At 42.6% G+C, this 16,385-nt stretch overlaps 1 protein-coding gene across 1 annotated transcript in view; it reads left to right on the plus strand.

Annotated features, from left to right (window-relative positions):
* Positions 1–16,385, plus strand: part of AGPAT3 (1-acylglycerol-3-phosphate O-acyltransferase 3) — a 90,372-nt gene that overhangs the window by 68,050 nt on the left and 5,937 nt on the right. The window contains exons 3-7 of the mRNA XM_009283018.1: positions 5,490–5,716; positions 10,794–10,963; positions 11,162–11,323; positions 14,000–14,153; positions 14,603–14,705. Coding sequence (XP_009281293.1) covers positions 5,539–5,716; positions 10,794–10,963; positions 11,162–11,323; positions 14,000–14,153; positions 14,603–14,705 — 767 coding nt within the window. The 5' untranslated portion in view covers positions 5,490–5,538. The remainder of the gene's footprint in view (positions 1–5,489; positions 5,717–10,793; positions 10,964–11,161; positions 11,324–13,999; positions 14,154–14,602; positions 14,706–16,385) is intronic.

The raw sequence follows: 16,385 nt of genomic DNA on the forward strand, positions 1-16,385 counted from the left end.
ATTATTATTATTTTATTTCAATTATTAAACTGTTCTTATCTCAACCCATGAGTTTTCCAACTTTTACTCTTCCGATTTTCTCCCCCATCCCACTGGTGGGGGGGAGAGTGAGTGAGCGGCTATGTGGTGCTCAGTTGCCAGCTGAAGTTAAACCATGACACCTACTTTCTTCCTGGATGTCTTCCTGTATCAGGGGTATTTGCTATGAATATATCATTGCATGTTTAAAAGCTGGATAGCCACTGCACTTTTGTCTTTTAGCTAGAAAAGTATTGTGTAATCTGCAAGGAAAAATTATTTCTTAGAGGTAACTGAGGTAATTACTTGTAAGCATTGAACGCAACTCATAAGATGATAAACATAATTTTGTGTGATATGTCCCAGAAATGTCCAGGAAAATAATCTGCTGCCCCTGTGGCAATGTAGTACTTCTGAGGGATGCTAGAATGACCAGGCTGGGACCTGTACTTTTATTTATCCACTGAACAGGTATAGGCAGTGGTATTGAAAGCTTTCCCTCACACCTCTGCCTCGACTGTTGGGTAGCTGCTTAGTATTCTTGGGTTTTCTGGTCTTCTAAGGGGAGGTGAGGGAAAAGATGCTTATGCTAGTGATTTTCATAGCTGGTTTTAAAAGAGAAGTAGCCTGAGTTGGGTCATCAGAGAAATCTGGAGGGCAGAAAGTATACTGACAGAAGAGGCTGCTGCTGTTTGCACCTGTCCTCCTCATACACATGAAGCAGCTCATGGAACAGATAGTTCTCACTTTGAATAAAAAGCAGTTTTTAATTTTCCTTGTGTGTTTTCGATGAGCAGAGCTAGTAGAATTCTGAATAATGGTGGGGAAACTCTTGATGAAGTTGACCAACAAAATGCCTTTTTGTACTGCTTTTAACTTGCAACATTATTAGCCTTTCTTCATAGACAGGCTTTGCCAAGTTTATACAGATCAAGGAGGCTTACCAAGCTCAATCTGAAAAATACAGTATTTTAAAATATGAGGGTAAATGGTAGAATTGAGTATCGTAAGGTTTTCACTCAATGCCTCAACTAGCAAAACTGTTATGAGGTAGGTAAAATACCAGAATTCAGGGTGGGGGCAACACATTCAGAGCAAGAGATGTTGGTAATTAGTTTCATAAGTGGAGATAAATATGGTACAGTAGAGCAGATGCAGCTGGAAAATGGCAACAGAGCGTGCTCAAAAAAACTGACGGCAAAAGGCTAAAGATGTAAGTACTGGCTGCCGCAGTTTCTGTTGTTGTCGAGCACATTAATATTCCAACCCAGTGAGAATTAGAATCGGTGGACCAATTTCTAATTTCATGCTCATATTCATGCAAACCTCATGAACCTCAGAAGAATTGTACACACATGACAGCAATAAATTAATTAAAACCTGGAGTTTGAACTGGAAATACTGTATTATAGAATGATTAATGGCTTAATTTTTAATTTTGTGTTCATAAATAACTACAAGTTTCATGAAATGGCTGTAATGTGCTTAGTGCATGTTGTGCATCTGTTTTTTTAGCCTGATTTCTTAATGAAATGAGGCTGATGCAATCACTCTGCCTCTGTCATTCTCCCTTCCAATGGCTTTTGAACTTGGTGGCACATTTCAGCAACATTTAACAGAGAGGAAGAAGTCTCGAAGCACTTTAATCATTAGGTCTTTCATGAATGTAGAAAGCTGGGTAAAGGAGAAAGGTTGTATTCCTCCTCCTACTGAGAGGCACATAGTATCTTCTAGATACCAGAGATTCCATGTGTACGTGGAGCCTCAAGATGCAACTTTGTACCCAAGAAAGCTGTGTGACATCTGCCTCCTTGCCCTTTACTTGAGAGGTATATGAATAAGGGAGGGAGCCCAGAGGGCTGCAAAGCATTTAAGAACTTTCTCATCAGAGAAGATAAAGGTCAATACTATGGGGAGCGGTCTCTGACTTTCATAAAGTCAAACGACCCTGCAAGATAAGGCACTAAAAGGCAATGGAAGTGTGCCGTTTGGTTTGAACTGGGTTTTACACTAGTGCTGTCCTGCAGCATGGCTGCGAAAAGCAGGCACTTGGCGAGGATGTGAAAGCAGGGAGAGTACCAGTACTAGAACTACTGCCTGCAGTTCTCAGTGCAGCTGCACAGGAGGAAATGGGGGTTTTGTGGTGAAAGGCCAATGCTGTGAAGTTATGAGGTGCTTTAGGAAAAGAAGGGAGAAAAAGAGAGATTTTACCAGCAGGTCTATGAATATGCACCTGATATGGGTATACTTTAAAAAAGAAGAAATTAATAGTGCTGAGACTTACTGTCTTAATCTAGGGCAGGTGTTTGCTTCCTAGATACTTCACTTCGCTGATCTTCACTTCTGCATCTGACACATATGTGTTGCTTCTCCTCGTTCCAGCAAATACTGATTTCCCCAGCCTCTCCCCAGCCTGACCGTGGGATTCAACAAAACAGCAGCTGACCACCCTTTGCCTGTTGGTCTGTCCCTGAATTGCCTGGCTGTCCTACATGGGCAGAAATGCAGAAAAGAATTCCTGGGTTAAGATTAACTTCTAATTATCTTAAAAGTCAAATACAATTAAGTGAGGGATTGGCAAAAGTGACGCTGGCAGGTTCTGTATCCAGCATTGAAGCTAGAAGGATCAGACAACAAGACTAACCCATTTTTTAGTTGATCCCTGTCCACTTTAAGAGGAAGTGTAAGTAAACCAGATGTGCTTTATGGAGCAATTGAGCAAATGCTGTCCTTGAAAGGTGCCAGAGGGGAACCAGCTATGCTTTGGGTGCTGTTCTCTTGACCCTGTAGCAAAACTGGTAAGCCTTGCAGTCCCCAGATGCACAGGGGTGCGGTGAGCCCAGGTGAGGTGCACGAGGCGGCTGTGCCGTGTTGCCAGCCAGAGCCATGCAGCTCTGGAGTCCCGCCAGAGCAAGACCGGTACCCAGCGTGTGGGGCAGGGCATGGGCGCACGAGTGATAAATCCTGTTTTCCACGTGTAACGAAGCCAGAGAAGCAACATGCCGCAATGTCTCCAGCTTCCTGTCTGGTAAAAAGGGATGTGTCCTTTTGGGTCCGCAATACAGCAACATCCTTAATGTAAGGGACAAATACCAGAGTGCTCCAGACATTGTTCAAAGCAAAGAGGCCGTGGAAGTGGAGCCAAACCACTTTATTTGAGGATAATACTTGACATTTCTATTCTTCCTCGTGCTGTTTGTATGTGCTTTGGGCCCTTGTCCGGAAGGGGCCAAGCTGTGCATTGAAAGGCAGTAAGTACTGGTCTAATGACTGATAGACACAGTCATCAGCAAAGCTGCTTGTACATGGCTGTACAGAAGCCAAGTAGGGATTCAAAAAATAGTTGGGGGTGTGGGGGCAGGGAAGGAGATTGTTCTTTTCTGGTTTGTTTGAACTGGTTTTTGAGAGAAACCAGATGAAGAGAATGAGACTGATCTTGGAAGTGAAGAACTTGGTGTTTAATGTTTGGCAGTACTTAATACAATGACCTGAAGAACGTGCCAGTGGAAAAGATAAATGAGCCCATTGCTGTGTTAGGGAGTCAAACACCGAATACCATGGCTACCTCCCATACGGTACATGTGAATGCTGGTGGGGTGTTTTGGCTGTATGACTATACCCTGCAACCCTTTGGGGAGGGGAGAGGAAGGAGGGCTCCACTTGTTTCCTTTTAAACACAAGTCTCTGCTTCCCAACAGCTGTTCTTAAAGTAATTTATTAGTGGAAGAATGTTTCTTCCATTCTTACAGGAAAACACTGGGAGAATTTAGGTTATTTATCATAAGCTTCGATATCGGCTTATTCAACTTGCTTTGCTTTGCTTTCTGTGGTAGGCACAATAGTGGCTCTATTGAAACAGACTTTTTTTTTCCCTCTGTAACGTGCTTCTGAAGTGGGTAGATTACTAATGATGCAAATAGATTTTAATTGTGCAAAAGCTAGACAGCCTGTGCCTAGAAAGGCAGTACCTGGTTTGTAGAAGAGATGGTAGAAAACAAGGTTTCACAAGTAAAATTACTGTTGAGTTTTATAAATAGCACCATACTGTAAGCATGTGGCAAATGAAAATGGTTTGGTTCCTCACAGCTGGCAGGTACTTTATTTTTGGGCATTCGGAACTTCTGCATCACCTTTGGATGCTTGACTTGTCAAAAGTGTTTGTTACCATCTACTGGTTGGTGTGGTCATTTGCAACACTTGTAAAAGCTGAGCATAAATACTGTCAGCAAGGTTTGACTGTGGCAGAAAATCAGGGTCATGCTTTTATTTTTTGGGTGAGACATTGAGGCTGTGGTTTGACAGCCTGGTTGGCCTAGTTGTAGGGCTTCTAGTATCCAACGGGTCAAAAAGACCAGTGCTAGATAACGCCGGGTTTGGAATAAACTCAATCTGGTGGCTTGGTAAATACATTTTACTGGGTTAACTTTGTGCTGGCAGGATTCGTATTGGATCAGACTTGTCTGTCTAAGCTACTAAGCTGCTTTCTGCTGGTTTAGGCATCGCCTGTCTTTCTGCACCTGGTATAAATATGGCACATGCTCAGAGTTAAGTGCTCTGGCTAATTCGGTGGAATCAAGATTCTGCACCAAAGCCCTTTCCGGGTCAAGTTTGTACTGCTACATAGCCTAAGGTTTTTCTATTATTTTACTTTTTTCCCCCCCACACTAACTGGTATATTTGATCATGGAACAGTGGCTTGACAAAGTGAGAAGTTACTAAACTTGTTCCAGCATGGAGTTTGGATGTGGGAATACCTAATTTCCATTTCCATGCCTTAGTGTTTGCCAGACTGATGCTCTGTGTGACCAGCCCTGCTCTTTTCATCCCAAAATTTGCTGCAGGATGAAGAGCCTGCTCCCCAGATGGACTGCTGTACTCTTCTAGTCAAAGCAAACGCGTAACAAAGTCTCTGTAGCCCCCGGCAGCCGTCGCTCGGTGCCTGTTCGGGAGAAGTGTGTACAGAGCGGTGGCTTTGAAGGCAGGCCAGGAAGGCAGTGGTTTGTTTACGCAGCTCCAGAGGCACGGCATGCCATTTATTGGGTGCAGGGGGCTGAGGCTGCTGTTGCAGTTCAGGGACAGCAACCCCTGAAGGTACAAGCAGTCATGGTGCAGCTTGTTTACCGATCGGGGCTCAACTGCTTCACTGCGAGTGCAGGGGTCTGTGTTCCCCCCAGCATTAAGTCCAATTATATGATCTTTGTTTGAAGAGAGGTGTGAGATTCATCTTCAGCAAACAATAGTCTTAGTGGCTGTAAATTGCAAATAATGATTCCTTCCTATTTTTTGAAGTGATTTGCACCGTCGACAGTTTATTGTGTGAAGACCTGAATGAGGCAGGCTTGGAGAGCAGAGTGTTTATTGGGTTGGGTTCCTGTTGGTGAAGTGGCGTGGAGTGTTTCAGGGCTCCCACTTTGCCCCTCCTCGGGGCTTGTAAATCCAGTCTCCATTTGATTCTTTTCTTTCTCTTTCAGGACAGTTATTCTGAGTGACAGCCCTTGCACGCGCTTCTGAGTGGTTATCATGGGCTTCATTGCCTTTCTGAAGACCCAGTTCATAGTTCACCTCCTCATTGGGTTCGTCTTTGTTGTGAGTGGACTGATCATTAACTTCATTCAACTATGCACGCTAGTCCTCTGGCCCATAAACAAGCAGTTTTATCGCCGAGTAAACTGTCGCCTTGCCTATTCGCTTTGGAGCCGTGAGTATGCTTGAAGGGGACGTGAGGGCTGGGGGTGGGGAGGGGCGTTTCTCTTTTTGTTAATTAAAGAAATTGTATATGTATACACACAGACACATGAGAGAGAGAGAAGTGCTAAGGTAGAGGTAGACTCAGAGCAGTTCATAGCAGCCATCTTTTCTGAAATACTGGGAAAATATACAAAAGTCAAGTGACTGATACATATTGTCACTGTCATTTAAAAGAAGGGGGAAGTAAAGCTCCTCCCCACCCCCAACCCTATCTCGACTGGTAGGAAATTGCTGATTCTGTCTCAATACTATCTTCATCCTGCATCAGAGCCTGTGCTAAGTGATGGGGAAGGGGGAATTCACAGAGACTGCTTCAGGTACGGAGCATACATGCGATATTGACCACTTACTTAGGAACTGTCGTGGTTTAACCTCAGCCGGCAACTGAGCGCCACACAGCCGCTCGCTCACTCTCCCCCCTGCCCCCAGTGGGATGGGGGAGAAAATCGGAAGAGTGAAAGTGAGAAAACTCATGGGTTGAGATAAAAACAGTTTATAATTGAAATAAAATAATAATAATTATAATAATAATAGAATATACAAAGCAAGTGATGCACAATGCAATTGCTCACCACCCACCGACCGATGCCCAGCCAGGCCCCAAGCAGCGCCCCCCCCGGCCAGCTTTCCCCCAGTTTATGTACTGAGCATGACGTCACATGGTATGGAATGTCCCTGGGGCCAGTTTGGGTCAGCTGTCCTGGCTGTGCCCCCTCCCGGCTTCTTGTGCACCTCCAGCCTTCTCAGTTGGCAGAGCATGGGAGGCTGGAAAGTCCTTGACTAGTGTAAGCACTGCTCAGCAACAACTAAAACATTGGTGTGTTATCAACATTGTTCTCATCCTAAATCCAAAACACAGCACTGTACCAGCTACTAGGAAGGAAATTAACTGTATCCCAGCCGAAACCAGAACAGGAACCCAAGTTGACTGTGTGGTCTGCAGAGAGATGTCTATCTTAAAGTATCTAGTGTAGATGCCTCTATAGCTGAACTGTGTGACAACTTCAGAGTCCTCTTACACCCTACAGTGTCCATCTGTGACGCCAGTGTCTCCTCCTGTGAGCAATTTGTCGCTCTTTTCTTCTTCTGCCTGTGGAACAGCTCTGCAGTGAATGCAGCTGCTTTGCTCTCCTCTTTCAGACCTTTGCAAAACTTGCTCCCCGTGGATGGCTTCTTTTTTTTTCCTCCTCATACAGCTTAACGGGGGATTAGATTTCTGAAATGAATGTTTAGAAGGCTCCTTAGTCCAAATGTCACCTCCTGTTTCAGCAGTGAATCATCTAATTTGTTTCCATTCTCCATCCCCTCCCAGTATGCACGGCCACTTACCTTAGTGCTCAGCTCAGCATCCAACTCCCACTTTGGGTAAATGAGTCACCTGAATGAGTACTTAAATTACAGTTGAGCCATACGCTGACAGGCACCCACATTTCTTAAATCATTGAGGTGAAGTACCATGACAAAAACTCTCCAAAGTATCTAGTTCGGTTTCTTTTTAGGCTTGTTGTCCTTCCTGTGCTTTTTGTCCTACCTATTGAGAATGTTGTCTGAGAAGCACAGGAGAGAGGAAATTAAATAGAGAGTGGCAAGTAAACTGTCAGGAGAAAAGGTATTGTAATAGAAGAACTTACAGGTAGAAACTTCAAAATTAGCTTGGTTGGAGGGGGTTTGGGGGTATATGGGATTTTTTTTTATTTGCTTGTAAGAATTTCTTAATGTGCTTTTAATAATCTAGAATCTGATCTCATCCTGAAAACTATTGTTGCACTAATAGTCTGGCTTTTCTGAGGATATGAGCTGCTTGTGCCTGTAAGGCTTATAAGGTTCAGACCCTTGATTTCTACAAGTTAGCATTGTGCATGGAGAAATCACCTTTTAAATGCTGTTACCTTATATCTTGTATACACTGGAAATAACCTACACTGTTGTTCAAAAAGGTTTGGAGAAGCTGAGTAGATAATTGGGTTGTACCTAGGATAACCCCTTGTGTATAGCCTATTATAAATTAAATGATTGAGAAATTAAACTATGAAAATTAACGTAAATGTTATATGGGATTGCAGAGTGCTGATGGCCTGTAATGGAAGAGCTGACAGAATATGCACTTCAATTGTGATTTATAACGAATTAAGTAAGCCGTGTAAATGCAGCGGTTCAAATGTTGCCATTCATAATGAAATTATGAAATTATGATTTCATTACGTGGAAGCCTTCTGGCAATGAACCTGTAGGTTGGTGTTCTGTTCCAGATGCTACGTTTTGCTCGCTTACTCCAAGCTGTTTAGTTTTAGGCTGAGGGTGTTTGTGCAAGAGCTATCTATAACAGAAGCTGCTCTGCCCATCCGGCAGATGATCGGTGTGCAGGGGTAGATACACAGGTGATCGGGTATCTGGCTATGTACTATAGCCCACTGAAAATCAGGCTGTGTTCTTACTGCATCTCTTCTCAAATACATAAAGCATGGCTTCAGAAGGGGAAGGAGATAGACTCTATCCAGTGTTCGTGGCAGACGTTTGGGGAAAAAATGTCTGTTGGGCTCTGGCCTCAACGTAAACCCTTTGCAGCACATGTGATTCATGACAGATAGTCTGTACTTCAAGCTCTCCTACATCAGCTCCTTTCAGATGACTCACGTCTTTGGAGAGCGCAGCGCACTTGGTTTAGTCTGGTTGCAAAAATAATCTCTCAAATGTTAGTACTTTAAACTGAGAGGTGCGCTGTGCCTCTTGTTTGCTTTGTTTCTGGGTGGCTTGCAAGGCCGTAAACCCGCCTGCTTTGGTGTGTGGGAACCCCGGCCGCAGGAGGGGGTTTGTTGTAGCAAGGTGTTGCTTGTCCTCTACAGGAAGCATCCCAAGCAGCGCAAGTGTTATCATCCCTTCGTTCAGAAGGATGGGCTTGCTGTAGCATCAGCAGGATCAGCGCCACGCAAAATAGCTGTAACCCACACACCAAAAAAAAGGAAATGAGCCCACTCCTGGTTATAATTACATCATTTATCAGTACACTTGTAAAGGACAATCTGTTTCCTCATATTAATTCTCTGGCTCATCAACCCTCCTCTCTCAGTATGAACTCTGGAAAATCTCTCAGCAAAGCTTGCTCCGCTATTTTAGAGTGAATGGTACAAGAAATGCTCTGTAGAAAATCATCCACACCTGCCTCTGCAGAATTTTTTTCTGATTTTTGAAGAAGAAACACACCCATTTTATTTTATTTTTGATAAGAAAATGCAGCGACTGTAGCAGGTACTGGAGATGTTCCTCCTTAGTACATAGACAGCAATGGAAAGGGAAAATCGCTCAGGGTACCACACTATGTTTGGCACCACTACTCCATTCTCCTGGCCACCTGCTTGAAGAGCACAGCTCTCAACTGAGGACACTCTTGCTGTCCTCTTTCCCCTTTTACTGAGCCAGGATAACCAGAGCAAGAAGGGTAAGTGATCACATCATTTGCAAAGGAGGCAAAGCTGGAAAGCAGTGATAGAAACCTCTAGTTGGTATAAACTATTATTCTGTCTTTCCTCTGCTGTATTTCCAGTTTACCAGGGTTACGCTCTCTTGATCGGCATGTTGCATAACTTTGTCATGCCTCCAAATGAGTGAGTCTTGAAAATGATACAGGGAAATAACCTGGCGGATAAGTGGTCACATGGGAAATAAAAGTGAAAAAACTAGTGCTAGAGAAGCTATGTATCTTCAGCAGACCAGGATTGGTTTTCCCTGTCATTCACCCAAATACTGTGTTTGCCTTCTCTCTAATGTGTTCCAAAATTGCACCCGCTCTTATTTAGCAGTATGGATAGATTACCCTGTCGTGATCCCACTGATCAGAAGCCCTTGTGCAGGAAGGCGCTGCTCCATTTTGCAAAACCAGGGCCTCTCGATGGAAAGCTAAAATACTGCGTGGCAGAACCTGGTGTAGAGAACTGAGGGGGCACCTTCCAGTTTTGACCCTGCAAGTTTGTCATAGTAATGTGGGAAGAGTTGGACTTTTTAACTGCCATATTTGTGCAACTGAATTTTGATTGCATCCATATCTCATTGAAATGAGAAAGTACCAGTGACTACAGCTTGCATGGAAGCAAATCTTCCTATTGGGAGAATGAACTATTCTCATACTTTTTATAGTTGTCCCATGATACAAGCAATGCCTTCCATCTGCCTGGTTGTACTGAAATGAGGGAAATAGGCTAACCATAGCAACTACATTCAGTGCATGCTGAATTTAAGTAGAAGGGGTTTTTTAAGATGAAAAAAGGGGAGGTGGAAAATAAGAAGAGTAGGTAACGAAGGGAGTGTCCAGGGTGGAGTAAGAGAGATGCTGGGATATTGAGAAGCTGGAGAAGACAGAGGAGAAAGGGCTCATTCTTTCTTCTGCAGTAAAAGAAAGACACAATTTACCATTCCTGGCTTTGCCCGGGTATTTTGATAAATTAGCTCGATTCTCTGGTGCTTCTGACTCTGTGTTGATGACCATAATACAGAACGATTAGAGTCCTGTGTTCTAATATTAAAATCTATTGCAGAAGATCTATGGCACTGTATCCCTTTAAAAGCCCTTTATTGGTCTGTTTACCTCCATAAAGCTTGTTTCATGTTGAGTAAAAGCATTAGGCTGCATCTATGCATAATTTGTATTCCACCTGGGAAAAACTGTACTCATTTAGTGGAGCAATCAACAACTCAACTGTCTGTTTTCAGGCACAAAGTTTTGGTTTTTTTTTCCAGTGATCATGAAAGTTCACAGTCATAATATAATGCCCAAATTTGCAGTGTTAAAAACTTGTTAAATTATCCATAATGCATATATCTAGTGCCCTAAATACTGCTTAAGGATGGTGATGTTGTTTGGTCTATACCTGCCTAAGCTCTCATTTCATCTCTACTGGGTTGGATTGAAAAGGTGACAGTGGTGTTGGGAGTCAGGAGAGACTAGGCACTGAATGGGGCTGGAGGTGCAATGCTAAATGCTTTCTGTAAGCGGCACCCCTAACTCCTCTCTCCATCTTCATTGTGTTTGTCAGAGTTGGTAATGCTGCTGGAATGGTGGTCAGGCACAGAGTGCACCTTGTTCTCAGACGAGGCCACGGTGAACACCTTTGGGAAAGAACACGTCATCATCATCTTGAATCACAACTTTGAAATTGACTTCTTGTGCGGCTGGACTATGACAGAGCGCTTCGGAGTGCTAGGGGTACGTGGGGCCATGAGCTTTCCCTTCATCTGGAGGACTATAGGTCTATTTAAAACCCATGCACATACAGTTTCTTTGCATTTGAGTTTCCAGATATAACTCCATCAACCCTTCGTCACCTTAACTTTAATGTCTTTGATCTCATTGTACAAATCAGCAAATGACATTTTTGGATTGTTACTTTTGTTTTTCTCCAAGAGTTCCAAAGTTCTTGCTAAGAGAGAGCTACTATATGTGCCCCTAATTGGCTGGACGTGGTACTTCCTTGAGATTGTTTTCTGCAAAAGGAAGTGGGAAGAAGACAGAGATACGGTTATTGAAGGATTAAAACGTTTGGCTGATTATCCTGAATATATGTGGGTAAGTGTCGAGTTCCTCCTCTAGTATCGACTGCTAGAAGCGGAATGGTGATGGAGATACTCATGTGGTACTGTAGCCTTATATATCAGGGGAGGGACTGCTCACTACTTCCTTCAAGCGTCATCAAGGAAAACCCGTGTTCTGTTTCAGGAGGTCTTTTGGGATATGGTGGTGAAGTGTTGCTCTGTTTGCCTGTTGGTAAGGGAAGTCATTTGGGAAACGGTTCAGAAGCTTGCATAGATGATTACAAGCTTGACGATAATTTATAAATCAGGCTTGTGTAATACTTGTTAATTTTGTCTGAACTTATTTTTACCTTTTTAAAAAAAAAAACAATAACAGCCCATATTTGACTCTAAATCTGTGTAACCTTAAGCTATGTTTTCTGACGTAGGCTAAAAAGACACCCAAACAAAAAAGTTTTTTCTGGAGAAGTGAGTGAATTGGGGGGGGGGGGACAGGATGCACAGACCATGGATTTTGATAGGAAGTTCTTGTTAGTATGTTCATTGATCTGTGAAATGACAGGTTTCCCTAAAAGTCTTTATGAGAACATATGGCAAGCTTACATCTGCTTTTGCAGTTACGCTTTTCCTTTTTATTCTGACATTATTTCAAGTCAAGGTTGAAACATCTATATTTCATTATGTGCAATGTTCTTAGATTTTACTGCAGCAACGCAGTGGTATAATAAACCTATTAACCTTCTTTTAGCTTTGAATGCAAACTTCTGATAAATTTACTGGTTTGCTTTTATAGCAGCGCATGTAATATACAGTTATTTGGCTCATAAAACATTTTAAGAGGCTTTTTGTGCATTTTAAGTGATTTTCCAATATTATCCAGTACAGCTTGTTAAAATGAATAGTGAAATAGTGAGCATTAACTAGGACATTGTGAATGCGTCATTCGTGATTTTCTATCATTACAAAGATACAAAAAATAAGAATCTGGAGAATGTATTTTAAACTACTTAATTGCTTGAATATATGGATATGAACTACATTTAATATATCCTCCTGATCAGTGTTGGAAAAAATAAGAAAAAAACCCTACCAATTAAAAAAATCTCAAGACTGTACTTCAGTTGCAAATCTATACATTTTAATGATTCTACGACTGAGAACCAAGGACTAGTCTCTAGGGGAAACAACTAGAAAATATAAATGCAAAACGTAGTTAGCATTGATTATTTAAATGAAGACTTCCTGCTTGGTAATTTAAATCATGATTAAAATTGACTTAAGTAAATCAATTGCCTAATTTTTGTGCGTTCTAAATGCCACAATTAGGGGTCTCTGCGCAACCTTCCTTCGTGAGGTCTTTCTCACACGTGCACTGCAGCGCAGTCTGTACCTCGCTCGCATACTTGGTCCAGAAGGATCACTGCGCCGTTGAGTAGAAGAGGGTGAGAATTTGGTATAGAAAGAGCTTGCATTGCAGACTGGGGTTGAGATTGCGGTGTTACACTCTGTACTTTGTGCTGTCCTCACCACTTGGTGGTGATGGTTGGTCAGATTTTCATAACGAACGTGCCTTCAAGGGCCAAATGAAGATTGCAGGACCAGCTCCCGTTCTCTCACTGCACTCTGGAAGGTCTAACTCTCGTGTCTATGGCTTTGCGGTTTTAACATTCGTTTAACTTACCTTTTGTGGTGCACAGTATGTGGATACACTAGAGAGAAAAAGTCAAGCAACCACAGCACTGACAAATAGCAGATGTATAGTGATGCATTCGACAAGTCTTTCTATTGAATTGCAACATTCCAGCGTTGCATGATACTGCTGTGAGAAAGTAGTAGCAGCCTGCTCTTCTCCCCGTCCCTTGCTTGCCAGGGATGCAGAGGTTTGTGTGTTCAAATGCAGCAATGTTTTCTATTGCTGGCGCAATGGGAATGATGTCCACCTTTCAAAAAGGCCAGGGATAAACAGAAATTCACCCTAGGGCCCTCAGAAGGGCTTGCTTTGTTTGCTCTTGGCTTTGCATTGCTTCTGGTCTCTCTCTCTCTCTCAACTAGAGCAGAGGCAATATGGAGGCTGGAGAAGGACAGATCGATGTTTTGTGCTGCCTGAAGTCAGTATGGGAGGATTTAAGTCTTTAATAGTTACTCAGGATACTACAGTCAGATTGGTGCCTTACGAGATGAACAAGGTAAAGCTTTTAGGGAAAGGCACCATTTTTTTATGAACACAACTGATACAAATGCAAAAAAAAAAAAGAAAAAAACCAGAAAAGCTTTCAGACAAACAAGTCTGTCTTCAGATGAGTAGTTCTGGTTGTACAGTACAAATTTTAAATGAGGCAGCTAGTGATTAATATGTTTTTTCCTCAAGTGGTCGTGTACTGATATTTGGATTGCTTTTTCTGATTTGTAGATTAGTCCATCACCAGCCAGCCAAAGCCTTCAGGGATTTTTCTTTTTTTAAGTAAATGTTTCAGGTATAACCATTTAGACTTTTTGTTGCCTTAAGTTTGGTACCAGTGTTGTTAAAATTAAATGTAATTGTAAATGAGTTGTGAGGTGGTGCTTATGCCTAATACTTGATCAAATGAGACAATTGACGTGTGTGCGCATGCATGGATGTATGCTTATCTTACACAAATTTTCAATATTCTGCTTGATTTCTTTTGATCTCAAGATGTCCTTGTTTTTGCCTTTTGTCTCGTCGTACTAGTTTCTCCTGTACTGTGAAGGAACTCGTTTTACAGAGACCAAGCATCGTATCAGCATGGAGGTAGCTGAATCCAAGGGGTTGCCTAAACTGAAATACCACCTGCTGCCCAGAACCAAAGGTTTCACCACTGCTGTCCAGTGTCTCAGGGGAACAGGTACTGGCAAGCTGCTACTTGTTCTTTGCATTAATTGTAATGTGTCGTTTAGTATACTCTGTGTAGCACAGTGTGGTATACTCTGTTGTTATATCTATTACATCCATTACAATTAGTGAGTTGGCAGTAATAAGCATTCAGCATGTCAGCTGTTAATTTGTGCCACATAACTCTCAGATACGTCTTAAAAAATAATAAACCTTTCATGTATGTCATTGTTGCTTAGTTCATTGAGTTGTCTTGTGTTTTGATAACACACATGCTACGTAGATGGGAATGTCAGGTGGCTGATACAGATAAATACAACATGTAAACACAAAGTAGTGAAGGACTCTGCTACCTGACATCATTAATGCAAGGCTTGCACAAGGCCCTGTTGCTGTCTAATGCAAGGATGCCGGCATGCTAGAATTGCTGATATAACAGCCATATTTTCTTTTTTGTAACAGTTTCAGCAGTGTACGATGTAACACTAAATTTCAGAGGAAACAAGAACCCGTCTTTGTTAGGAATTCTTTATGGAAAGAAATATGAAGCAGATATGTGTGTAAGGTGAGCATTCATGATGGAGGTGAGCCCTAAGATGCATGCTTTGGCATGCTGAAGTGTGTTCAGATTTTACAGGGTAATGTCCTTTGCTGTAGTCCCCTTCTCCTTGTCCTTCAGGCTTCTTTGCAGGCTACAAAGACCTCCCCGTTTCCCCCCTGCTTCAGTTCGCTTTCATGTGTGAGATCCCATGATATCACCCAGCAAGTCAGAAAGCACTGGGCAGACTTTTTAAGCCTGGGTATGACCACATTGTTGTTCCAGGGTTTCCCCAAGTTTTGTGCAGTTGAGGGCACTAGTCCACGTTTTTCCTTTCTCTGCTGGGAGCAGAAAACCAACTGTTCTGCCCCCTTCCCAGTCCCCTGCAAGCATATGCATGGTATAAATAGCCTGTCCAACATGAGTAGTCTCTTGTAGTAAATGGTGTAAAGCTCCTTACTGTGCCAGTTTCTCCCCTTCTCTCACATGGTTTGATGAGCAGATTGGAAGTTAAATAATGCTGAAATTCAGACATCGTATGAATGAGGTGGTACATTCCTCACATTGCTCATCACTTTTTTGCCTGAAAGAGTAACTGCTGACACCTGACTCCATGCGGCACGTACACATGTGCATGCACACACACACATGCTTTCTCTTTCTTGCTTTCTCCTTGTTGCCTTCTGCTTTAAAGGCTTCCTTGTGATGATAAAAACTACCAACCCTTTCCTGTTGAATTTCTTCTTTTCCCTTTTATGTTTGGACCTGACAAATGACCTCGTTGTTCTTTCCGCAGTTCTTTTGACAGTTCAATTCTGCTTCTCTGAGAACTTCACCCACACTTTGGAAAACATTGCTACATTCTGGTGATGAGGTTGATGTTTGGTTTATTAAAACAAACAAACAAACAAAGCCTTGCTACTTCCCCCCCACTTTTCCCCTCCAGCCATGGGTCTGTGCATTGCAGATGTGTGGCACTGGCTCTATACATTGTCCTTCTACAGGACAGGTGTGTCTTACCAGAGCCTCCAAGGGTGAAAGACTTTGTAGGGAATCACACTGATTATCCATTGTGTCAATGTATAGCAGCAACAGTTTTGTGGAAGAAATGCTATCCCAGGGGAGGCAGAGTGCTGCAGCCCTAATGGGGAAGGGAAGGACACGCGTTCCAGTTCTGTTCTCAGATACTGCAACTTCCACAACATTTTAGTCTTTCAGCTGGAAAGAAGGCTTCGGAGGTGATGGGGAGAGAGATGGGGTCACTCATTTGCAAGGGGTTTCATTTTGACTATTTGCACTTGCCAGACATATTCCTGATGAGGAAAGTGAGCAGACAACTTACCAGCTAGCAAAGCAGCTGGTCAGGCGGTTGCCACCTGTAATTCCATACTGATGGCAGATGCATGTAGCATGTCTGGCTAGATCTGGGGTGCATATGTATGGATGTACATCTCTATAATTATATATTGAAGAGCAGCTGCATTCAGTTAAATATCCTATGGCTTGCTAATGGAGATGCAAGTTAGTTTTATTTATTGGTGAGGTAGTGGGAGGAAAGAAGAGAAATATAGTTTTCAATAGTCATTAGAAGAGGTTTGGGCTCATAAAATTCTGTTGAGGATGATGTTGCCAGATAAAATTACTAATTGTACCCTATGTCGTGGTTTAACTTCAGTCGGCAACTGAGCACCACACAGCCGCTCGCTC

Source organism: Aptenodytes forsteri, unplaced genomic scaffold (genome assembly GCF_000699145.1).
Source record: "Aptenodytes forsteri isolate BGI_AS27 unplaced genomic scaffold, ASM69914v1 Scaffold2, whole genome shotgun sequence".
Classification (NCBI taxonomy): domain Eukaryota; kingdom Metazoa; phylum Chordata; class Aves; order Sphenisciformes; family Spheniscidae; genus Aptenodytes; species Aptenodytes forsteri.